At 29.5% G+C, this 25,517-nt stretch overlaps 9 protein-coding genes across 9 annotated transcripts; 5 read left to right on the forward strand and 4 right to left on the reverse strand.

The window, feature by feature from the left end:
* Positions 1–6,742: 6,742 nt before the first annotated feature.
* Positions 6,743–8,239, forward strand: GO595_008064 (Large subunit GTPase 1; the record flags this gene model as incomplete). Its single annotated transcript, XM_067921597.1, has 1 exon — positions 6,743–8,239. One exon carries the CDS (start codon positions 6,743–6,745, stop codon positions 8,237–8,239), a length of 1,497 nt encoding a protein of 498 aa, XP_067771898.1.
* A 406-nt stretch (positions 8,240–8,645) lies between these two features.
* GO595_008065 (CK1 family protein kinase) lies at positions 8,646–9,716 on the reverse strand (the record flags this gene model as incomplete). The annotated part of the gene is made up of 1 exon (XM_067921598.1): positions 8,646–9,716. One exon carries the CDS (start codon positions 9,714–9,716, stop codon positions 8,646–8,648), a length of 1,071 nt encoding a protein of 356 aa, XP_067771899.1.
* A 322-nt stretch (positions 9,717–10,038) lies between these two features.
* Positions 10,039–10,854, reverse strand: GO595_008066 (AGC family protein kinase; the record flags this gene model as incomplete). The annotated part of the gene is made up of 1 exon (XM_067921599.1): positions 10,039–10,854. One exon carries the CDS (start codon positions 10,852–10,854, stop codon positions 10,039–10,041), a length of 816 nt encoding a protein of 271 aa, XP_067771900.1.
* A 612-nt stretch (positions 10,855–11,466) lies between these two features.
* Positions 11,467–12,171, forward strand: GO595_008067 (uncharacterized protein; the record flags this gene model as incomplete). The annotated part of the gene is made up of 1 exon (XM_067921600.1): positions 11,467–12,171. One exon carries the CDS (start codon positions 11,467–11,469, stop codon positions 12,169–12,171), a length of 705 nt encoding a protein of 234 aa, XP_067771901.1.
* A 4,603-nt stretch (positions 12,172–16,774) lies between these two features.
* GO595_008068 (CAMK family protein kinase) lies at positions 16,775–17,722 on the reverse strand (the record flags this gene model as incomplete). The annotated part of the gene is made up of 1 exon (XM_067921601.1): positions 16,775–17,722. The coding sequence occupies one exon, from the start codon at positions 17,720–17,722 to the stop codon at positions 16,775–16,777; it is 948 nt and encodes a 315-aa protein (XP_067771902.1).
* A 1,031-nt stretch (positions 17,723–18,753) lies between these two features.
* On the forward strand, positions 18,754–20,343 carry GO595_008069 (uncharacterized protein; the record flags this gene model as incomplete). The annotated part of the gene is made up of 1 exon (XM_067921603.1): positions 18,754–20,343. The coding sequence occupies one exon, from the start codon at positions 18,754–18,756 to the stop codon at positions 20,341–20,343; it is 1,590 nt and encodes a 529-aa protein (XP_067771903.1).
* A 256-nt stretch (positions 20,344–20,599) lies between these two features.
* GO595_008070 (protein-tyrosine phosphatase) lies at positions 20,600–21,130 on the forward strand (the record flags this gene model as incomplete). The annotated part of the gene is made up of 1 exon (XM_067921604.1): positions 20,600–21,130. One exon carries the CDS (start codon positions 20,600–20,602, stop codon positions 21,128–21,130), a length of 531 nt encoding a protein of 176 aa, XP_067771904.1.
* Positions 21,131–21,555: 425 nt separating this feature from the next.
* On the forward strand, positions 21,556–22,794 carry GO595_008071 (NEDD8-activating enzyme E1 catalytic subunit; the record flags this gene model as incomplete). Its single annotated transcript, XM_067921605.1, has 1 exon — positions 21,556–22,794. The coding sequence occupies one exon, from the start codon at positions 21,556–21,558 to the stop codon at positions 22,792–22,794; it is 1,239 nt and encodes a 412-aa protein (XP_067771905.1).
* Positions 22,795–24,543: 1,749 nt separating this feature from the next.
* On the reverse strand, positions 24,544–25,227 carry GO595_008072 (Phosphoethanolamine N-methyltransferase-related protein; the record flags this gene model as incomplete). The annotated part of the gene is made up of 1 exon (XM_067921606.1): positions 24,544–25,227. The coding sequence occupies one exon, from the start codon at positions 25,225–25,227 to the stop codon at positions 24,544–24,546; it is 684 nt and encodes a 227-aa protein (XP_067771906.1).
* Between the last annotated feature and the right edge of the window lie 290 nt (positions 25,228–25,517).

A 25,517-nucleotide genomic window follows, 5' to 3' on the forward strand; every position in this document is an offset into this window, starting at 1 on the left:
TATTTATATTATTTTTATTAATTTTTGTTATGAATGTTTTATATATTAAAATGATTTCGTTTTTTAAATATATAATTTTATTAGGATTTGGTACAATATTATTATTTAATATTTTTTCTTTTGGATTTTTGTTTTGGTTTTTAATATAAATTGTGTTTAATATTAACTTATCTTTAATGATTAATAATAATTCAATTGTTTTTATGTCAAATTCACCAAAAGAAGCAGCGAAAATTTTATTTTTTGTTAAATTAAAATCGATTTTCTTTTGTAATATGTTTTTCTTCACATAATTATTCCGTTTCGGATGTGGATTATTAAACAAAACATGAGGTAATTGTCCTGTTTGTGATAAAGTTTCTTCAATAATTTCATTTGGTAAATCGTAATTATTTCGTTCTTCCCAAACGTGTTCATTTAATATTGGATCGAATACATTAATATGTTCAATCGCAGCATTACCATTTGTTGCATAACCGAATAACAAATCGATCCATTTATTAATATTTTTGGAGACATAATCACTTTCAAGTGCTTTTCTTTGTAAATATACAAATTCATAAGCGTTTTCACTCCATTTCGGTAATATAATATCATTAATAATTTCATCTTTAATATTGTTTATATTAATAAATATCTCCGGCTGATAATAAAACTCTGGTGGTATTTCCCAACAATAAGTATTATGTAACACTTGCGAAATCGATGACGTCATTGACTTAAATAAACGTGAAGGAATACAAAACTTTCCATTTTCGATTTTCAAATGAATACTTGTGAATGGCTCAAGGCGAAGCATATAATGAGAAATAATTGTTGGATTAGAAGGAGATGTCATAAATATATTATTCTCATGTGAAATAGGTAACAAAGAATCGAACTTCGATTTTAAGATTGCTTGATTCTCCGTTAATTGTGCTGGAATTGGATATTGGAAGTTTCGATATAACGTTTCATCTTTAACATCGAATTTATCAGTATTATAATTAAGTATTACCCATGGAAAGATTGGATAATTAGAATTGTCATTAAATGTTCGGCCACTATATAAATTTATTAACATTAAATATTCGAAATTTGTAATTTTATGTTCAAGCCATTTATTAGTTATGTTTGATTTTAAGAATAAATCTTTAAATGAACTTGTTTGAATTAGTTCTAAATTATCCATTTTTAAGTTCTTAAGTTGTTTAATAATTACATTAGCATTAGTTGGTGAGAAATCAAATAAATATGATTTACCATTTGTTAATATTAATTCTAATGAACGAAGTTTTTGAAAACGTGGTTTAACAAATATAAATTTTATTAAATTTAAATATATTTTCTTATATCCATCTAATATTATATAATCTTTAAATATTTGAAATATACGTGAAATTATATGATCAAGTTTAATTTGTTTACAATATATCGTAAATAATGAATTCGATAATTTTTGTGAATGTTTCTCTAAATGCGTTTTCTTTTTAATCTTTATTAATGGTTGATAACAATCACAATATATTAATGAATGTTCATATATATTTTTATCATGTTTTCGTTTTAATATTGGATCATATAAGACAAAAAGTTTTTGGATTTTCTTTTCACTTTTATGATAAAAGTTTTCGAGTTTTTGATTTATATAATAATTCTCACTAAACGCAATTTCGATTTCTTCTTTTCTGAAAAATGTTTGATATAAAAGTGATTTTTGTTTTTGTGATTCATAATAATTACGTAAATTCTTTTGTAATATTATTACATTATGATACCAATTTGATGAAGTTATATTATAATAATTTGATAAAATTTCATTTAATTCATTCGAAATGTTATGAATTGATTTCTTCTTTAAAATCGATTTCAAATATTTATATATAACAATTAATGTATTATTTGCTGATTTAGGTAATATACTACAAACATTGGAAATTAAATCTTCATCAATATTAAAATCATTTTTATCATTGTTAATAAAATGAAATCCAAATGTATATAAATCATTTGGTATTTCTTTATTTAAACAATTTAAATATGAATCAACAAAATATAATTCATCATTACATATATCATTTAATGTTAAGAAATCTAATGCTGAATGCCTTCTAAAATGCGTTGGTGTCGTATCTTCAAATAAAGGTTTAATTCTTCGATTGCCAGGTCGTTTATAAGTTTCGAATTTATTTGTAAAGTTTTGACTTGATGAAAGTTCAATTCGATTATTTTGTAATTCGATATTATTCTTTATTAATAAATCTTTAAAAGGCGAATCTTTAAATAAAGTTTTTAATGGGTTCGAAATAAATTTTTTAGGGATATGAAACAAAATTGTTTTAATACCAATTTCAAATAATGATATTTTAATAGTTTCATTTTTAAATATATTTAAATTTAATATTGTTGAAACTAATTCATTTCTAATTAATGATAATTTAATGTTATCATTTTCCATTATATCGATTAATGTCAAAACATTTTTTAATTCATCGACATGAAAATCTTTTAATAAAACTGTACATATGAAATATATTATACTACGATGATCAGGATTTTGTAATTTAGACGAAAGTATTAAAGGTAAAAAAGCCCAATTTTGATTCTTTTTTATTAAATGAAATACATTTTGAGGAATATTTTTCATTAATAATGAAATAGTTTTCATATTTTTATAATCTAAAAATATCGAAATTTTAATGATTAATGGATATATTAATGGATATTTTGGTAAAATTTCGATACATTTATTAAATAATTCTTGAGTAAAATAAAGTTTATTAATTAATGAATTTATTATATCAATATTTTCAAGTATATTATCTCCTGAATTTATATATAAAGTTTTTAATGCTTCAATAAAAACATCTTCTTTTTTAGGCTTAAAAAAGAATAACAAATAATTTATAATCGTTTTATTCGGCTTACAAATCTTTCGAAGTAATTTAAAGAAGAAACAAACTTGTTGAATATCATTACAAGTCGCACAATGTGATAATAAAGATAAAGTATCTTTTGAAGAGAATTCTTCTGTTGAATGAGCAATCGAATACATTAATTTCTTAAGTTGATTATGACATTCAATAATATTTAAATTCGGATCTCTAATTCGTTTTTTAACACCTTTTATTATATCCGTTTCGATAGGTTTATACCAAAAGTAAATCCGAATATATGAAAGCATTGAAGAAAAACTTCGAACTTCTTGAATATATTGTTTACATAAATCAAATAACAATGTACTCCAATGTGTAACTATTTTTATTAGTTGTGAAGCTTCAGATGAAATCCAAAGCTCAAAATTTAATAAAAGATTATCAATTAAACTTTTTATTATATATGGCTCTATACAAGAATCTAATATTTCAAAGATATTTAAGTATAAAGAATATGTTAAAATAGAAGGATTAGCTTTCATTAATAAATTAGCTATTAATGTAAATATTGAAGATTCTTTTTGTAGTTTTTTGGAATAAAATAAAATATTTTTCAAAAATGTAAATAATGACTTTAAATAACTTTCAGGCATTTTATTTATTGAAGAAAATAATAAAATAAAAACTTCAATAACTTCTTTAGTACCTAAACAATCCAAAATATTTGGGATGAAATGAATTCGTTTTTTATTTTCAATAAGTTTATAAGGATTACTTTTAATGTTTGGATATGAGAAAATTAAATTATTAGTTAAATAAGAATTAGTATTAATATTTTGTAATATTTCTTGTTCATTTAAACAACAATTATAAAATAATAAATGATCAAGAAATAAAGGATAACCATCTTTAATCGTACATTTCGAATCTTGTCTTTCTAATAATGCACCTATAGCTATATTTACAGTAGGCGATTGAAAAACAGGTGGTGTTATCGAAAACAAATCAGTATTTTTATTATTTAATTGGAATAATATTATTCCTTTATTTTTAGTGACTTTAAATATTATTGTTATCATTGTCCATTTACAACTTGGAAATGAAGACAATAATAAAACAGAATATGCACCATCCGGATTATATACATGACAAACTAATGAATCACCATTAAAGAATAATGTAATTCCATTATATTGTGAATCATATACAGATAGAATAGAATGTTTAGAATTAACTATTTGTGAATATGCTGAATCTAATTTAACTGAACATTGATATGTAAATTCAGTAAATAAATCAATCGGTAAATTAGTTTGATGTAATAATGCTTCATTAAAAAATCGAAATGGTAAAATAGTCGAATTGTTTTTACCTAAATAAAATAATTGATTATTAAGCATTTCAAAAATCGAATTACGAAATTCATTTGAAAATTCTTTTTTAGGATTTAATAACCAAATACATTTCATTGTAATATTAACTGAAGATTTAATTAAACTTATCGATAAAAATAATGGAAATATTTTCGTTAATATTATTTGATTATTTGTTAAATTATCAAATGTACAACCTCTAATTTTAAATGTTTTCGATTTCTCAGATATATAATGAAGTAATAAATAATCTAATTCACCATGATGACATTGGAAACAATTATATATCGAATGATTACATAACTTTTCGAAAAACGTCAAAATTAATTCGAATTTTTCTTGTGTTCGAACTATACTAAATATTAATAATATTAACGAAGAATTAGCTATGATAAACATTGATGAAGTATTCGCATATCTTACAGAACCAATTAATCCAAGTAATGCAGAAATAGTTTCTTCAGTTGGATCATTTTCTTCTATTTTTCGAATTGCGTCAGAAAACTGTTGAATTTGTTTTGTAGTTAATTCAACATTTGTTTTAGCAGATAAAGAAATTTGTAATAACAAATGAAACGTTTGTCTTAAAAAAGAAGGTGATGGATGCGCATATAAAAACATTGTTATTGGATTAATTAATATATCAAATGAATGAACATTTTTATTAATTATTCCGGCTTCATTTATTAATGTAATTAATTCTAATCCTAAATCTATTGCTTGTTGTTCATTTGAAGAAGTACATACAGCAAATAAACTTGAGATAGAATCAATACATGGTTTAATTTGATGGTTTTCATTACAGTTTATTAAAAATTTCGATAATGATGAAAAGATTGAAAATCGTAATGATGGATCTAAAAGATATAATAAATACCAATTAACAAATATACTTGTTGAGAAACATTTCATTGATACTTCTTGATTATCAAGTATCGTAAATAAAAATATAAATATAATCGATCTACATGATTGAATCGAATTAAATATTTCAGTATTATCTTTATATATTTTATGTAATTTCCCTAAAATTGTTAATACTTGTATTAATGATTCTAATGTTTCTTCACGTATAAATAATTCTAAATTTAAAATTGATAATTTTAAATGTAAATATCCAATAACTTCTGAATATATAAATGGATATATCTTAAAATAATCTAAAATTTCAGGTAAACAATATTGATGTTTTTCAATGATATATGTAAAAAGATGTTTCCGAATTGTAAACACTACAATTTCATCTTCTTTCTTATCTAAAAACATATTAATTTCGGGTTCAAATATTATGGGATTAAATAATGATTTTAATATATTTTTTGTTATTTGGATTTTCTCATATCGAAATAAAAATTTAATAAAAATTATATAATATTCAATGTTTTGAGTACCAAAAAGATAATTTGATAATTGCTCAACATAAAAATTTATATATTTATTAGGTAACTCATCAAAAAATGTTATAATTGAATCATAAAATTCAAGTGTTTCATTCGGTAAATAATCATCATAACTTTTAAAATCTTCAAATACTATAGGATCTAATGGTGATAAACCTTTAGGAAATGTATTTTCAACATCAAAATTAAAGGAATATTCAAATGTAAAGTCTAAAGATATATTAAATTTTTTAAAATCCGGAATTTGTATTGAATTATGAATAAACCTTTCAATTATTGCTGGTAATTTCTTGAAAACATTCATCAATAGATCGCTTTCATATATCTTGGAAATATGAGAAATTAAATGTAATGTATCTTCATGTAGTTTTTCTATATAATCATCAAGTAAAATTATAAAAGAATCAAAATCACACGACTTAAAATCATCAGGATAAAACTCTATAGAAACTCGTAATGATCGTATAATTTGTTCACGATAATTTTCATCTTTTGAAAATTTAAAAACAGAAACAAAAAGTGAATAATAATATGACTCGCAAAACGTAAAACATTGATAAAATAACTCATTAGGAATTGGAATGTCGGTATAGGTAATGTAGTGTTCGAGTGATTTCTTGATTGAAAAACGTTGTATTAATTTTGAAGTATTTAAGAATAATAACGAATTAATTAAAAGTGAAATACTTGATAATTTTTCACTAACATCTTTGGAAGAAATCCATGATAAAAAATGTGCCATAGTTATTTTGAAATTATGACCAAATTTTTCTAGGATTCCTGGATCAAAAGAAAATACATCAGAGATTGGATTCAAAGCATCAATGTAAGAATTCCCTGCTTGAATGCTTTCAGATATTTCTTGAATTTGTTGTTTATTTAATGATGGAATAATATATTGTTTTGTAATTGAATAATCATCATTCGAAATTTCCTTATGATTTTCATTCTGGCTTAAAAACTTTTTCAAAATTTCCAAAAGAATAGAATCATCACTAGGTTTTATTTTTTCTTCGTCCGACATTACCCTTATCACTAACGGTTAAAGGCAGTTTAATGTATAACGGTCGATGGAGTACCCCAAACCGAAGCTTGGTCATGTAGAAAATCTTAAATGAAGAGAGGCGGAAAAACAAACCGTAAGAGAGATGCAAGGAAAAAGAAAGATGGTTTAGGATCAGCTCTTATTAATTCGAAGGTTAAAAATAGGATTCGAACAGGAGAAGGAAATCATGGACCAACAAAGTATAACATTCCTGATTCAGTTGTTCCTCCAGAAGATCGTCTTAGATCAAGAACAGATGATTATTCACTTGGAGATTTTATTGCTGATGCTGATCTTGATGGTAAAGCATTTGCTGCTCAACATGGTACTCTTCGTATTGTTGACCGTGTTCAAATCACAACAGATGACTTCGAAATTCTTCATAAATCACCCGAACAAATTATGGCAGAAGAACGTCTCAAAAATAGATTAAGAATTCCAAGACGTCCATATTGGGATGAAAACACAACACCAGAACAACTTCATGAAAGCGAAACTTTAGAACTTATAGAATGGAGAAGAGCACTTGCTATAATAGAAGAAACTGAACACATTGTATTATCACCATTTGAAAAGAATCCCGAAGTTTGGAAAGAACTTTGGCGTGTTCTTGAGCGTTCACAAGTCGCAGTCTATATAATTGATGGTCGTGATCCATTATCATTTTTCTGTGATGATTTTGTTCGATATATGAATGAATTGAAACTCCCAGTTCTTATAGCTGTTAACAAAGCCGATCTTATTCCACTTCCAATTCGAAGAGAATGGAGTCATTATTTTGATTCCATGCAAAATGATCTTGGATTTTCATATGAATTTGTTACCACAATTCCAGGTGGTGTTGAAGGAGCGTTAACCCCCAAAGAAGTTGTTCTTAAAGCTAAGTCACTTGCTAAAACGACTGGTCGTGATGGGCGTGTAACCGTCGGTTTTGTCGGTTTTCCGAATGTTGGGAAATCATCGATGTTAAACTCAGCTGTTGGACGAATATGTGTTCGATCCAGCTCAACACCAGGTAAAACAAAGCATCTTCAAACGATTAATATGGAAGAAGATGGTATTACAGTTTGTGATTGTCCAGGGCTTGTTTTCCCATTATTTGAAACAAGTCGTGCTGCGATGATAACTAATGGCGTTTTAAACATTGATCAAATGACTGATTGGCTTGGTCCAGTTCAAATTGTAGTTAGCAAAGTACCATATGAAGCATTCAACATATTATATGGTACTAAACTTAAGCCCAAATGCACCGCAAATGATTTGTTACAGAACTTGGCTAAAATTCGATCATTTTACACTGCGCATGGTAACCCCGATGAAGCAAGAGCCGCAAGAATTGTCTTGAAGGATTATGTCAATGGAAAATTGATACATTGCGAGTTGCCTCCGGGAACTGCGCTGAAGACGCAACAAGAAGAGGAACTAAACAAAGCAAATAATGAAGAAGAGGAACAGAAAGAACAGAAGTTACCCGACTTGCCGGACCTGTCAAACCAAAACAAGAAGCCTGTGATGGTGTCCAACCCAAAGCGAAGGGGAGTTGTGAGAGTTTCGACATTTGAATAGAGTTTAATATTAAAACAATTTAAGTAATACAAATTTTAAATTATTAATAATTAATTAAATTATGCATAAAGTAATGAAATGTTGAAGATCAAAATTACCTTCTTTGAATGTATTATTGATAAATGTTACACTGACTTAGAGCACTTCAATTAATTTTATTTTTGATTTGTTACTTTATGATAGAATTTTTATGGTTAATGTCATATAAATATTATTATTTCCAGAGGAAATGAACTTTTTTTCTTTCTAAATAAAAATAATAAATAATATTGAAATCAATATTTCGTATCAGCATCTAACTTTGACTTTTCAAAAATCAGTATCCTAAAAGAAATATTGATTTTGTGATAGAAATTTATATTTTATTTATATAAATAAATATATTTTGCGCAAAAATGATATTCTTTCAGCAACAGCTGCATTTAGAGTCTTCAGAGAACTGACTAAAAGGCGGCGGTATTGTTATTGTTGACTGCAACAGTTGTTCCTGCAATTCTGATTCTGAAACTTTATTCTGTTTTAATCCACTGTTGGGCTTTAATGCTTCGACTGATTTTGCTATTTTACTATTATGTCTATGTAATATTTCTGCCCAATCGAATGGATCATTTAACTTGAGTCCATTTCTCCGACAAATGCGTGACAAGCATTCATATATATGGGCATAATTAGGCGTGTCTGTAAAGGAAAGAGCAGAAATATGTCTCCAAACTTCATATAGTTCAGGCGCAATTGGGGATACTCTCGATGCAACATCGAATTTTTCTTTAATCAACACAATCTCATCTTTGTTTTCGGCACTCCGCCATGGAAGAACACCTATAACAAATTCATAGGTGAGATAAAACCATGAAATAAGATCGTCGCGACGTGACAAATCATGTGAATGATGCGCATTGATACTAGCATATGCTCTGGTACCACGAAAACCTATCCTAGGCCGCTCAGAAAGATGTCTTCCAGTGGATTGATCAATGTACATACGAGAAAGGCCGAAATCAATAAGACATAAGGGATGATCACTTCCTTCACGAGTAAGAATATTCCCTGGTTTAATATCACGATGAACAAAACCAAAGACGTGAAGTGACTCTATGCATTTTAAAATGTAATAAGATGCACGAATTCCTGTACTAAATGAAAAATTATGATTGGGAAGTTCTTTCAAAATAGTGGCAAGGCTGGGGCCAAGCAATTCCATGGAAATAAAACCAAAGTCTTTTCCATGCCCTAATATTCCTAATCTGGGAAACGTTGGAGATGATTGAACACGTGCTAAAATTTGATATTCAAATGTTAGGGTTTTACGTTTTGATGAATTTGCTTCTGTTTTTATAGCCCAAATAAGTCCAGTTTTTTGATCAATTGCAGAATAAATTTCACCAAATGCTCCTTGACCAATTTTTGGACCTATTATATAATTCATGATAAGAGATCCAATAGGGTGCTTTGGGGGCTGATTGATTTTATTTTTCATCCTCACAACAAGCTTTGGCTACCGAAACGATACCCGAAAACTATCGTACCTTTGAAAATTGGCTGTTGTCAACGATTTTATAGGAATTTTCAGTTGAATTTATGGGTTGATAACACTCAATTTAACGTCAATTTTTGAAACGAATTGATAACAATAGGTTAAACATTTTCTTCTTTTTGATCAAAATGGACAAAACATAACGTAAAATAAAAAAGTATAAAATTTTAAATTACATTCAATTTTAATCTTGTCTTTAATTCATGAATTTATTGTGAATATAATTAAAAATAAATTTCATGAAATGTAATTTTACTTACCAATGTTAAATCTTTTTAGGGAACCTTTCACGAGGAATTGTAACGTTTTCACCAGAAAGTGGGAAAATTACTGTTGTTGAGACGTATGGGAAATTCGGTAAGCTATCAATTAAATCCTCAGTATCCTTGATAAGTTTTTGGTTTTCAGCAGTGTTATCAATCGTCTTTAACAGCCTATAAGCCGAAATTGTTTCAGAAACAATTGATTGCCAAAGTACAGTGACAACAAAATCATCACTGTTAACAACTGCTGATTGAACAGCAACAGTTTCATAGAGTGTGCAGGTTAAATGTGTTGTTAAATCAGCAATAAAATTGGGTTGTTCAGTAATCTTTTCATTTGAAAGTGCGAAATTTCCATGAACTTCGGGATACTTATCATGGAAGTTAAGTTTAGAATGGATGATAGATCCAATTCTGGTTGCAGCTTGAGAGAAAAGTTGTAATGATTTATCACTTGGAATATAATCGTTATAAAATGCTACAACCTTGTTAGTAATAGTGGCAATGGAAACATCAAGTCTCTCTTGATACTGGAGAAGAATTAAGATGATGTATAAAGCTTTTGCAGCAATTCTTGGATCAGCCCTCCAAGCCATGCTGTTGATAAAATGATTGGCTATTGTAAGGGGTGATGCAGCAGTATCACGAAGTGAAGCCAAAATTATTCTACGTACATGTTTTGCTTTTGGAGGATCATTGTTTGGTTTTGTAGCTTTTTCAAACCAAGAGAAGAGAGAACTTTGTGTCCATTTGTGGTATGATCCATGAAGAGCTCTGAGCCAATTCCAGTCTTCGCCTGGAGGAACTTCGGCAAACATTTGTCAGAATTGACTTTTGAGAGCATATCATCGGTTAAATAACTTTTTAAACACAAAACTGTCCATTCGGACTTTTTGACAGCAAACCTTTTTTGGGACAAAAGGAAAGAAATGATAATTTTGGCCATTATAAATTATCAATTAACTATTAATGATATAGGATTTGGTATTTGGACTGGCGAAAATCTTCTAAAAAAAAGATTGAAAGATCATGCTCGAACGTGGTATCAACTTTTACCAGAAGTTCATATTTATTCAGATAAATTACCCAAAAAAAAAGTAAATGATATATTAAATTGTAGTAATCATCTAAATATTACATTTCATGAACAACAAGTTAAAGCTCTTTATTTAAAAGGAACACAATCTGAATCAAAATGGGACGAAGTTCAATCACGTCATGTTTTTGCAGCTACTAATCTTATTCAACAATATCCAGACAAAAAATGGTATGTTTTATGCGATGATGATTCATATTTATTTCCAAATGCAATAGTAGATTTTCTTTCCGACAAAGATAGTAGCAAGCGCATAGTTTATGGGAAAATTTATGCGCCGTTTTACCATCTTCTTGGATTTTATTCCAAAGAAATGAAAAATCATTTATTTGCAATGGGCGGAGCTGGAATTATTATGTCCGGAACTTTAATGAGAGATCTTAAGCCATATCTTCCAATATGTTCCCATTCATTTACAGGAATTATGTTTGCGAGTGATATGCGATTATCATTATGTGCCGAACGATTTCTTGGCGTCACAGCGAATTCATACATCAACAATGAGCTGCAGCATGGAAATGGCCCAAAAATCACACAAACAAAACCAAAATATAATAGCGCCCCAATATCATATCACAACATCGTTTCGCCACTTACAATCCATCTTTGGCAATCACATGTTACAACATGGGATGACAAGTACATTGATTGGAGCAATATTTCGATGTCAGAAATTACATTTGAATATGGCATTGAACATGTAATGGTCGAAATGCAATGGGGATATGCGATGTACATAAATGGTAGAAGCAAAAAAGAAGATATGTGCATCACGCAGTTCGAACCAATATTTAGTGCTAACGATACAGAGAGATTAAACCCAAGAGAATTCGTACAGAAATATCAAAATGGTTTCACAATAAGAACTGTGTGTGATGACGATTTGGAAGAACATGAAATAGTGTTCGATTCGTTCCTTTTTGATGAATATGGATGCAAATTTAGAGTCAAATGTCCAATGGTTAGAAAATTCTTGTCGAATTTCCCTGGAGGAAGCTCACCTGCAAAAATTATATATGAGCCTACTGAAGAAGTTTAACATATTTTTTTGTGAGTAAAATTGTAATTTTTTAACTTTCAACAAAACGATCAAATTGTTTTCAAAAAGTTCTATCAATTTCTTTTTTTGATAAAGTAATTAACGTTTTTTTAATGGTGAAGTGATGGAAAAATTTGAAGTCGTCGTATTTGGAGATGCAGCAGTCGGGAAGTCATCTTTGATCATACAATTTGCACAGGGGCATTTCGTCGAAAATTATGATCCAACAGTTGAAGAACAATTTTTTCGTACATTGAATGTTGATAATAAAGAAATTAAATTAAAAATAATTGATACAGCAGGACAAAATCCCTTTCCTCAACAAAAAAGATTCTTAATTAGAGAAGGTAAAGGTTTTCTTATTTTATATTCTATTGATGATCGTCCCTCTTTTGATTCAGTACGTCAATATTACAATGACATTATTCAATTAAAAGAAAATGACAAAATCCCAATTGTAATATGTGGAAACAAATGCGATCTCGAAGATGAATTTCGTTCTGTCAATAAATCTGAAGGTGAACAACTGGCAGCCGATTTAAACGCAGAATTCTATGAAACATCAGCAAAGGCCAACATAAATGTTAGTGATGCATTTACAACTCTTAGTAGAAAAATTACTCATTTTCAATCAACAACTTCACCAAATCATAAAATTTGTATTATTTCATAAAGAAAATTTATTTAAATTTGAAATCATTTTTTGCTTCTGTTTTGCACGATAGAAACGATGAATAAAATTCTGTAAACCAACGATCAAAATCGTATGAAAAAGTTATTCCTCTGGAAAAAGTTGCAATTCCAAAAGTTTCAAGTAACTGTCAATTCTTTCGTTATGCATTTCGAATAGTTCCATAAAATCGTCTTTGTAATCACCTGCGATTAATTCTTTTAGTTGCTCTGATTCGTCTTTCCTTACCATCACCCATACAGCATGCAAAATTTTCCATAATAAATCCACATCTTCAACATCAAAGAAGCAAACCAAATCATCAAGGAAACCATTTTCATTCATAAAATTAATGTATTCCATAGGAATGAATTCGACTGCGTTACAAATAGATATGAAAGATGACTTTTTAATTTCGAAAGGAGCGTTTTCAAGGTATTTCAGAAAGGTAGATATCAAAGAAGGCTGTGCAATTTTAATAGCGATTTCCCGAACCTTAAGTAAACTGCATATTATTTCACATACATTAGTAATTATGCTTTGTGAATCACAATAGTCAGTAAACAATGAAAACAAAAACTCGAGATTTAACATAGCGCCTAAATAATGGTAAAAATCGAGTTTTACTTGGAAACAATTATTAATTATTTGTAACCCATATAAAAGATAATCAGGAGGAATTCTTTCGATGTTTTTCATGATCTCTTCAAGTATTGAATTTTCATACTTTAAAGTAGTTTTTGAATAAATTTTAAATTCCCTTTGAACACAGATGGAAACATAAAAAGATTCCTTAAAAGGAGAATTTAGATTGATTTGCGTTAAGTCTGCAATCGTTTGTATTGTCGTTGTGTATTCTTCCATTTGTAATAACGTAAGTAAGCTTGTATAAAGTGTTGTATGATAAGGAGAAGGGACATGCTTAGAGATGTTAAGATAAAATAAACCTAAAAACGATTTTTGTTCTGGTGTCAGAATTTCTGGTTGTTCTGCATACGATTTCATAATTGAATCAAATAAGCAAAAAAGATCTTCGTCAAAGCCAACAACAAGATGTGAAAGTAAATCGCACGCAGGTATTAAAATATTTGTTCCATATCGATCAAAACAATCTAATAGTTTAAAACATACTGATAATGTAGAAAAATATTTACGTGTTTGTGGATCACTTTTACACATGGAAAGCATGCAGCAAACACATAAAATAACAATTGGTTCAATTGGACATTCAATTAATATGCTTTTAAAATTTTTTTTTATATGAAAATTCTTGAGATAATTACAAATTGGTAACTTCCTGTCCCCGATAAAATTAATAAAGGATTGGAAAATGAATTCTAAGTTGGAATCTTCTGTAGAGATTGCTTGTATCATTGTTGAAAGAAGAGAAGATATTTCATCAGGAATTACTTGTGCATTGTAAAAAGTAGGAGCTTTAAAGTCTGGAATGGGTTCGGTAAATTTTTGATGGAAATCCTCTACTTCTTCTTTTGCTTTGTATTTCATTTCATTTGAAAAAAAAAATGTGTCAATAAAATTTGTGGGAAATTACATATGTAATGTTTCATTTTTATTCATTTTTTTCATGGAGTAACTTAACCAAATTGTGTTACCTTGTGACATGCTAACACGTTTGATCAAAAGAATCATTCTAAATATACCATAGGTCAAAATACCTAGACCTTAGTTTAAACTAAGGAATTCCTTTAAATTGATTTCCATTCAAAAAATGGCGCCATTTTGGATAAAATTGACTATGTTTGTTTAATTTCCAACAATTTTAATATGGTGAACTTTCCTAAAGTTCAAGCCAAAATAAGTTCCTTAGCACACTCAGATCCAATTAAGAGACAGAAATATATTAAGTTATCCGAAATATTAATTATATTAGTTTCAATTTTATTAGCTATTTCAATTGTGAAAATCTTACCAAAGCCAGAAGATAAAATTCCCATTAGATCATATACGCTTCCAGATTTAATTCCAGATTTTGTTATCAACACCTTGTTAAAGTTTTGGAATAAATTTGGTGCTGTTTTTGGTAATTTGTTCAAGTTTATCCGTTGTATTGGAGTTAGACTCTTAGATTTTGGAAATCTTATTTTAGACCAAATCATCAAACTCTTTTTATACATTGCTATCAATCTTTTGAAAGTAGCTAATCACATACTCTATTTTTTAACTCGCATTTCCCTTTCTATCCGTTGGTTCTTTACTCTTTTACATAATTTCTTTGCTGATATATTTAACAATATACTCTTTTTCTTCAAATTCATATGTGTTCAAACTTTCAAAGTCTTCTTTTACATATTTGATTTAATTAGAGGCTTCTTCCTTAAAGTTGCAAACATATTTCCACAAATACCCCTACTCTTTACTACTCTTTTCGACTTTATTAAGTTCATTTTCTTAAGTGTTTATAACTTTGTTGTTAATGTTATTTATTATATCATTACTATCATTCGAAATATCTTCTGTTTCATTCACCTTGACTTTGTGTTCAACTTTTTCAAAGCTTTATTCGACAAAATCAAACTCTTCATATCAACATTTTCACTTAAGTTCTATAATATCTTATTAAGTATAAAGAATATACATTTTGTAAAGCCACCAAATCCTATAATTTTGTTATACAACTTCTTCAAACGACTTATTCATTTCATCAGTATTATTTTCCAATTTATATTCGAAAATTTGCTTTTAATAATAAGAACTATATTATATTTCCCTGTCTTTATGATTGAAAGAATTGTTCTTATAATATCTAAGATTATTCCATTCTTGAATGGTATTGTAGATTGGTGGGATAATATTTGTGAAGATGGAACAGATGCATGTAATAAGGTAAACATAGAGAAGTTTAAAGAAATACGAGAAGATTTACAAAATCTAAACACTAGAATAGATACATTGACACACATGTTGGAAACAATACGTAAACAACAAAATGAATAAATATTTAAGTTAAATTATATTTTCTTTCATTTAAAAAGGAATTATTGTATAATTTTATATTAATAAATATAGTTGGCTTAAACAACTTTAATATATTTGTAGAAAAAGATATTAATAAATCTTAATAATAACAAAAATCATAAATGATAATTATGCAAAACCAAAGAAGGATTATGCATAGTTTTACTTCATGAAATATGAAACTATTAATTTAAATTAATCGAAAAAATTGTTTTTATTTACTTTTATGAAACGCGCAATGGTATTATAATCTACATAAAATATTTTACCTTTAGAAGATGTGACATATTTCTTTTCTTGAATTCATATGTTGATCTTTCGAATGTGGATCATCTTTCAAAAAGTATTTTTCGATGATAGTTCCCAAGATATTATGAACACCTTCCCCTGTCCATCCTGATACCTCAAAAAACTGAGCTCCAAGGGATTCTGCCAATGCCATTCCTTCTTCCTTTTGAACCACTCTTTTTTGGGTCAAGTCACATTCATTTCCAATTATGACACATGGAAATTGAACGCTATCTTTGGACCTTTGTATAAAAGAATATATCTTAGTGATGGCTTCGAATAACGGACGACTATCAATGGAATAAACAAGAACGTAACAATCATGCTCTTTCAACGTTTTCAATGTTAGATAATAAGTCATTGTTGGGAATCTCTGAATATCTTGATATGAAGTGTCTGTTATTGTCAACTTATAATTCTGGTGTTCGAATGTTTTTGAAAATGTATCAAAAATAGTCGGGTCAACATTATAAGCTGGCCTACCCTCCAGTATGCGTTCAATTAACGTGCTTTTGCCAGCAATTTCTCCGCTCAGAAAAATAATTTTGATGTCTTCGTCGGAAGTTTCCATTTACATTTGTTATAACATTTGAAATTTGAATTAGCTAATACGATAAAAGTGACAAAAATTAACGTTTGACGAAAACATAAAAACATTTTATTATTGTATCATATACAACTATGAGGAATACTTTTCAAGAAGTTCACAATGCCTTCACCAACCTGCTCAAACGCAAGAACAAGTCGTGATTTCTTTAAAGACCGTAAAAGATATGTTTGAAGTGATGAATCTATGAAGCATTCGGAAGCTTTGACATATTTGATGTCTTTTTCAATCACAGCATCAACCTTTGGTGGCGTTGGCAGGTTTACCAACGAATCATTTGCACGTGAAATTAAAGGATTTGATAATATTTCAGATACAGATATCCTTTTTTCGGGATTAACTTCCAACATTGATAAGAGTAACTCTTTGACATTCGCGGGTATTCCTGATGGAATTATAATGTTATTGGATTTGATATTATGATTAATTTCATATACACTATCGCCGGAAAATGGAAGAGAATTAAAAAGAAGTTGGTAAAATGTTACGCCAAGAGACCAAATATCTTCTTTTTCATGTGACTTTTCTTTATCAAAATCTTCATCATCAATTTCTAAACATTCTGGTGCAAGGTATGCAGGAGACCCAAGATCTTGTGCTTCCTTTTGGATTGGATGTGCACTTCCAAAGTCACCTAATAAAACTCTTCCATTTGTATCAACAAGAATATTTCCTGGTTTAATATCGCCGTGGACAAACCCTTTCTGATTTAAGTATCTTAGGGCTCTTGAAATCTGTTTGATAATGGACAATTTATCTGCAAGTGAAAATTTAGTATTTTGATTAAGAAGTGTTTCAATGCTTCCATGTTCTGCATATTCAAGGAATACGTAAACATGGTTTTGATCTTTGTTTCTATAGATTTGATGTAATTTTAAAATGTTTTTATGATCTAATGATGACATAAGTCTGACTTCCTTTCCAATCATATTTAGCCTTTGTTGGGCCTTTTTGTTTATGTTTACCTTTACCTTTTTCATTGCATAAAATTTACGAGTTTTAATGTCCATTGTTAGATAGACTTTAGAAAATGAGCCTTGACCAATTTGTTTTAGGACCAAAAAGTTATTTATAATCTTTTGGGTTTCTTTTTTGTCTTCATTTACCTCTGTAATTATTGAAAGACTATCCATGTGCAAATATAAATTTGGTCACAAGATCGGAAATCTTGACTCGAGAACGAATAATTATTTGACTTTTTTTCAGACAAAAAATTCAATATAAAAATGCCGCTACAGTATTGAAAATTTCAATGGCTATTCAAATCCTTGGAACATAAAATTAGAATATATCGATAAATAATGGTAATCATAAAATCTTAATGGTTCTAAATAAATAAAATATTATATCAAATATTAATTTACAACTATAAAAGATTATGTGGATCACATAAAAAGTTTTCCCTAAAAAACGAAACAAAATTTCTGTAGGTGATATGTTTATACGCAAAATGTCGTATCACCGAAAAATTTCGGTGATCATATGATAAATCAAAATAAAAGTGATTATTGCTTAATGATATAAATACATGGCTCATGATGATATAAAAATGATTGCATTTAGATAAAGCGTATCATTTATTCTTGTGTTTTTTGAATCTTTAATGAAGAGAGAACGTTAAATAAGAAAAATGACACATTAATAAAGAAAAGGACACCAATTAACGGTTCCCCCACCCCTTAATAAATCCTATCGGTAAAACGATCAGACTGGTTTGGAAATGTGGTGCTTCCAACTCCTCATTTCATTGGTATTTGGCTATGAAGTAGTATCATATTTCGCCAGTCGTTACTTTGATGCACTTCAATGTCTTTTTTGCGGAACAGTTTTTGGACTTGTTATATTTGCATGGATCGTATACATTTTTTCATATTTATTCGGACTAACACCGTTTGTTGGTTTTCTTGCAATGGGTCTAATGATTATTGTTTCACTTTCCCTTCATCTAATCAATAGTAATCACAAAATTCAATTTAAATTTTTTTTAACCAAAGCACAAATTTGGACATACGTATTTTTCGGTTTTATATACTTTTGTTTTATGGATGCATCCATGCTCCGTAATTATGTATCAACCAAGGGTGCTGCCTATTCAGATTTACCATTCCATCTTAATCTTATCAGTTCTTTTGTTTATGGATGTAACAATCCACGTGATTCATTCTTTAGTGTGAACACACCTTTTTTTGCTGGTGAACCTCTTGCTTATCCAATCATACCGAATTATCATGCAGCTGCTACAATGGTTACTGGGCTTACAACAGTTCGTTATGCTCTCTTTGTCCCAGCAGTGTTTATTTGTTTTTCGCTTATTGTTGGTATTTATTCTCTAACATTTTACTTCACTAAGCGTCACTTTTGCGCAATAGTTTCACTTTTTATCTTCACAAATCTCGGCGGTTTGGGGTGGACCCATAAATTTGATCCAAAGCATGCAGATGACCCACGTCGCGATTGGATACATGATTGGGGAAATGGCCAAATGGAATATTGGTTCCATCCAATAATGCATATAATAATTCCTCAACGATCAGCATTGTGGTCTCTCCCACTTTGTTTTTGGATAATTTTGATGCTTGCCCTGGCTGTTGAACATCATGACCTCAAAATGTTTATTCTCGCTGGTATATTTACCGGTTTTCTCCCTCAACTTCAAGTTCATAGTTTTGTGGCAATTGCTCAATATGCAGTTTTTCTTTGTTTGATTACGTTTCCATTTAAGTCCCGAATTAAATTTAAAAAAGCCTTTATTCAGTGGGCCATTTATGGAATTGTAGCTAATGTCATAGCATTTCCTCAACTTATACCATTCTTTGGGCGAGTTAACAAGCAAAAGAAAAGTTTCCTTCGTATTAACCCCATTTGGAACACACCTGACAAGCGTAAATTTAAACATCCAGCTATCATATTATGGTGGCGTGGATTAGGAGTTTTTGCGGCTATTTCATTAATTTTTGGCTTTGCATCACTCGACAAATGGCAAATAACCCTATATATTCCATCTATTGTTACATTTATATTGACAAATATAATTCGATACCAGCCTTGGGAACTCGATAATACTAAACTATTTTATGCTTCATGGATTCCGTTAGCTTTAGGAGTTGTATCCCAATATTTGTATTATTTAGTTCGCAAGAAAAAGATATTTTTCCTATTAATCGGAATTATCATTTTTGTCATTTTCATGGTTTCCATGGGGCTTTCAGCGTTCATGTCAACATGGCAATCCTTTTTCTATCCAACTAACATATTTTCAGAAAATGATTATCGATTCGGACTATGGATTTCCGAAAACACAAATTCGAAAGCAGTTTTCTTGGCCGAGCTACCGCCCATGAACCCAATCTCCACAATTGGTGGGAGGCAATGCTTCGTCGGTTACGGCGGTTGGGCCATATCACACGGTTTGGGGTACTCCAGAACGATGGAACAGGATCTGTTGTACAGAAATCCAGGAAATATTGAGAGGTTTACACAATACAATATTTCTTATTTGGTCACATCGATACATTCAAAATTCAAGGATATAAAACTTGACAAAAACTCACCATGGAAGTTGATATTTAATAATTTCGGTTATCAGGTATATAGACTTGTGTTAAATCAATCAAAGGTTCTTTTTAAATAAAAAAATGTAAATTATTAATTATTGTGATTTTAATTGTTTTTTGTAAAGGGTTTTACTGAATCAAAAATAAATCACATTTTGAATCTTTTGATGCTAAAAATATGTAGAAATTAAATTACTAATTCAAGAAAGGTTAAAGCAAAACACATTCCAAAAAGTACGTTTAAGTTTTTGTTTTGTTTACATGTTAGAAAATTCATTGGAACGCTAAACGGTCAAATGGGTGCCCCAACAATAAGCACAAGGCATTTTCCAAATGCAACAAAAACAGAATTCAGATGAAATACTCATACCCCCCACTAATTTTGCCCTTGTAGCTAAAGGTGTATATCGTGGTTCATATCCAAATTTCAAAAACTTTTCCTTCCTTAAAAATTTGGGATTAAGATCAATCCTTTTTTTATGTCCAGAAGACTATTCACCAACGAACAAAGAATTTCTTAAAGAAAATAACATCAAATTAATCAATGTAGCAATGGATGGTAATCGTGAACCTTTCAAAATGATTGATCCAAAACTCATTCACCAAGCCTTAACAGAATTAACAGATGCACGTAATCACCCAATATATATACACTGTAACAAGGGTAAGCATAGAACTGGAACAGTGATTGGGTGTCTAAGAAAACTCCAAATGTGGACACTGACATCAATTTTTGAGGAATATAGAAGATTTGCCGGTATAAAAGCGCGTGCGATTGATCAACAATACATTGAACTTTACGTTCCTGCAATTTCAATAATTGAACATAACAATCTTCCGGAATGGCTTGAACATCTTCAATAAATTTTTTATAATCAGATTTTTATAAAGATTTATATTACTTAAGTGAATACCAATGTTTTTTTTTTAATTATAAGATTTATGATCTCATCAATTAAACCGAATGCTTAATCAACGAATAAGAGAAAAATTAGAAAATAGCTAATCTTATCGAACTTTATTGTTTATTTATAAGTAATTGATACACCAGTTAATTAGCTGATTTTGATCTTTCTATTAATAACTATGTGTTAGTTGAATAGAATTGCTCAGATGAATCTCTCATCAGTGCGCAGAAACACGGATTCAGTTCATCATTGCATAAAAATACATACTTTATTAGAAATGGTTCGGCCACTGTCAGATGAAATTACCCTTTTTTACCCTTAAAGCCCCCTCATTTCGGGGTACCCCAATGCGAAAAGGCAATTTCGCCAATTTTTTGTCTCATGATTGCACCAGGAACATTAAATCTTCTAGAAGAACCAGGGCCCTTTTGTCAGGAAGGCTTTGAAGCAGGAAAAACTGGAATCGATTATTTTTTAAATTGCAAAATTTTGGTTATTGGTGCAGGTGGTCTTGGCTGTGAATTACTAAAGTCCCTTGCTCTCACTGGTTTTAAGCACATTCACGTAATTGATATGGATACAATTGATGTTTCAAATCTTAATCGACAATTTCTTTTTCGTCAATCAGACGTAGGCAAACCCAAATCTGTTTGTGCAGCAGAGTTTATTAAGAGGCGCATTCCTGAGATCGACATCACCCCACATTTTTGTAAGATCCAAGATTTTGATGATGATTTTTACAAACAATTTGACCTTGTAATTGCCGGTCTTGACTCTGTCAACGCACGCCTATGGATCAGCGACAATTTATGTCGTATAGCCAGAGAAACCAATGGCGAGTATACAATTCCATTAATTGATGGTGGCTCTGAAGGCTGGAAAGGGCATGTCAAGCTTATAATTCCACTTGAGACAGCATGTATGCGCTGCCAGAGTGATCTTTTCCCACCACCTGTTGTTTTTCAATCATGCACTATTGCCTCCAATCCACGTCAACCTGAACATTGCATTGTATGGGCCAAAGAGCTTCAATGGGAGAAGCTTCGCAAAGGCGAATCCATTGATGGTGATAATGATGAGCACATCAATTGGATAATGGAACAAGCCAAGCTTCATGCCAAAAAGTTCAAGCTCAACGAGGACGACATCACTTTTAAGCTGACCAAAGGTGTTGTTAAGAACATTATTCCAGCCATTGCCTCTACGCAAGCTGTTGTTGCAGCGCAATGCACCACCGAAGCATTGAAGTATTTGACGTGCATTGCACCAAAGCTTCAAAACAATGTATTGTTTGCTGGCGACGCAGTCGTTGGCGTCAACTGGACGAACTTTAACTACGAAAAGAACAACGAATGCATCGCGTGCGGGCAAAAGACTGAGCGAATTCCAATGGTCGAAAACGAGACGCTGAAAGAGCTGATGGACCGAATCACAAGCGCTTATAACTTTAAAGTTTCGTCAATGAGAACAGGCAACGAAACTTTGTACTTGCAAATCGACTCAAGGACAAGAGAGAACTTGGATAAGAAAGTGGAGGACTTGGTGAACCCCGGCGAGATAGTGGCGGCGACGTCAAGAGAGACAACAGACGTGTTTCAGTTTGTACTGACAAAGGAATAATAAAAATAATCATAGCAATGTGTTGGCGGTATAATGGAAAGTTTGCAGTATGTGCGCTTTGTTATAATTTTTTGGGTTTGATGGCATCATATAAGTTAAAGTTTAGGTGTTGAACGTGTTTTATGTAAAAATTCTGGATTTTACATCAAATGAAACCAATTTTGTAAAGTTGAGGGTTCATTATGAGGTGTTTCACTAAGTAAAAGCTTCATAAAAATATAAAAAGAGTAAGCACAATTTAAAGTTGTTGCAGAAAGTTTCCCAAACACCTCAGTTTTTGAATATAAATCCGATGATTTTTCATTCATTCGATTCTATCGTTGGGAAACCTTTCTGCAACCACTTTATTCTTTTTGTTGGAAGCTCATAACATTATAAAAGAAAATACTCATTTTTATTTTTAAGTTTAATTCAGAATACAAATTTCAGCTTATGATTTGTACTTGATTTTATTAATAATTTTTAAGAATTATGGTTTCGGAATATTATGGTATAAATAACGAAAAATATCTTGATTTGACATTATACCTTAAATGCATTAGATTTTTCATCATTTGCTCAATTTTTGCCTTGCGTCATTTATTATAAATGTTTCTTCTTTTTGTTTGAAATATTTTTTCATAGTATTTTCTGAGGTTATGTCTGAATCGAGCCAACGGTTATATAACGTCGGACAAATTACAATTGAATTTTAAAATAAACGATAGTAACTTTTATTTAAATTTCGTATTAAAATTTGTTTTACCAGGTAAAACAAATTTGGTCATTCATAAAATGATTTTCTTTCTTGCATTGATTACAAAAGGATTATCTCAGAGACAGCCTAGAAGTACATGGATTGATGTTAGGCCATGCCATCTAATAAAAAAAGAAAATATTGGTTCAATTAAAAAAAATGTTAATGTTAATTCCGACAAAACAAAAACAAATTTATTTTCTCATGGTACAGTATTAACACCAATCTTTGATTTTACCAAAAAACTCTCTTACACTAAAAATGATGATGATAAATTTATTATAATAACAGAGGAAAAGGATCCTGTTTCCTCAGCTATAAGTGTGGGAGAATCAACCAATAAAACGCATTCTTTTGACCATTTAAGAAACAACAAAATTTCAGGAAAAACTTTTTCGAAGGAACCAAACTTACTTGTAAAAATAGAAACTGCTGGAGACCTCAAATCACCCATTGATACAGAAAAAAAAATCATGAATATTAAGAGCTATGATGAAATTATAAACAAATTCAAGAAAAAACACTGAAATAAAACAAGTCAAAGAAGCTTCACCAATCTATTTATAATTTCGATAAAAATTGAAATACTAAAAAACTTTATTTGATTTGAGACTTTATGGATAAACAATTTTTTCTAATTAATTAGAAGTATAATTAATTAGTTTAATTTTAATTAAAATCATGAACACGTTGCAAATTTTAACTTTAATTGAGCGTTTTTAATGACTTTCATCAAAAATCATTAAAATTAATATATTTCGATGAGTTTTTAATTATTGCAAATAAATCACAAGTTTGAAATACATGTTAGAAACTAACTGTTAGAAAATATGATGACATAAAATATCAAAAAAATACAGAAATGAAAGATTTTTCCCCTTCAATCCATTTATTTGAAGGATTTACTGATTCGATTTCTTTCATTTTTGGCTTTTGTTGACATATCTATTAACTATGATTAAAAAAACTATTTGCATAAAATTTAACGAAAAATTAATGTATGATTACATTTATTAATCTGAGTCATTCTTTTTCTTCAGTATATATATAAAATGTGTTGAGCAATTAAATCGCTTTTTGAAGTCGATTTGTTGCACAAGTTCGATTTTATCTTTGAATCTCTGGAAAACTGGCACCCTTGCATTTGGTGGACCATAAGTTATCACAATATATATACCGTTCGGCTTCAATATTCTTGCGACTTCGCAAATTGTTTTTTCAACATTTTTCATATCGCCACAAAATAATGCATCTAATGTACCTTTGTCAAATACGACGTCAAAGCTATTGTCTTCATAGGTCATATTGGTACAGTCCATTACTTCCCAAATTAGTTCTTTTTGATCTTGATATTTCGATTTCATTTGATCAATAACAACAGAAGAAATGTCCATGTTATAAACAGAATGGAATGGATTACCTAACATATCGTATGCCATTTCAGAGTTTCCACATCCAATGTTTAATACTTTTTCATCCCCATTAAAATATTCTTTGAATTCTGGATAAAATTCTTTCCATGGACGATACCACTCAAAAGACCCATCTTCAGTTTTTGCATATCTTTTATCCCAATATTGTGGGTTAGAAAAATCAATTTCTTCTGAATCTTCTTCAATTTGAATAATATCTTCGGGAGAAATTACAATATCTTGCTCCATTTTTTGAAGTTCTTCTTCAATTTGTTCGTCAGTCATAGCTATTAAATCAGGGTCATATTCAGTTTTATCATTTTCCATCTAAAATAAATTAAACAGAGTTTGTCAATTGGATCAGTTTGAAATTATTCACTTGATTTTAGTAAATTTTCAAAATATTCGATCTTTGTGCTTATATTTTTAAATATAATAAGTTTTGTTGCTTTTTTATTAGATTACCATTAGAAAACATTTATATGGGCTGAGTTCCGTGTTGTTGGTTTGGTGACTAAAGAACAAAACAAAAACGAATATTGGATTTTGATGAAGCAATAATAGAACAAATTTGT

This window comes from Histomonas meleagridis, assembly GCF_020186115.1.
Source record: "Histomonas meleagridis strain 2922-C6/04-10x chromosome Unknown contig_6, whole genome shotgun sequence".
Classification (NCBI taxonomy): Eukaryota; Parabasalia; order Tritrichomonadida; family Dientamoebidae; genus Histomonas; species Histomonas meleagridis.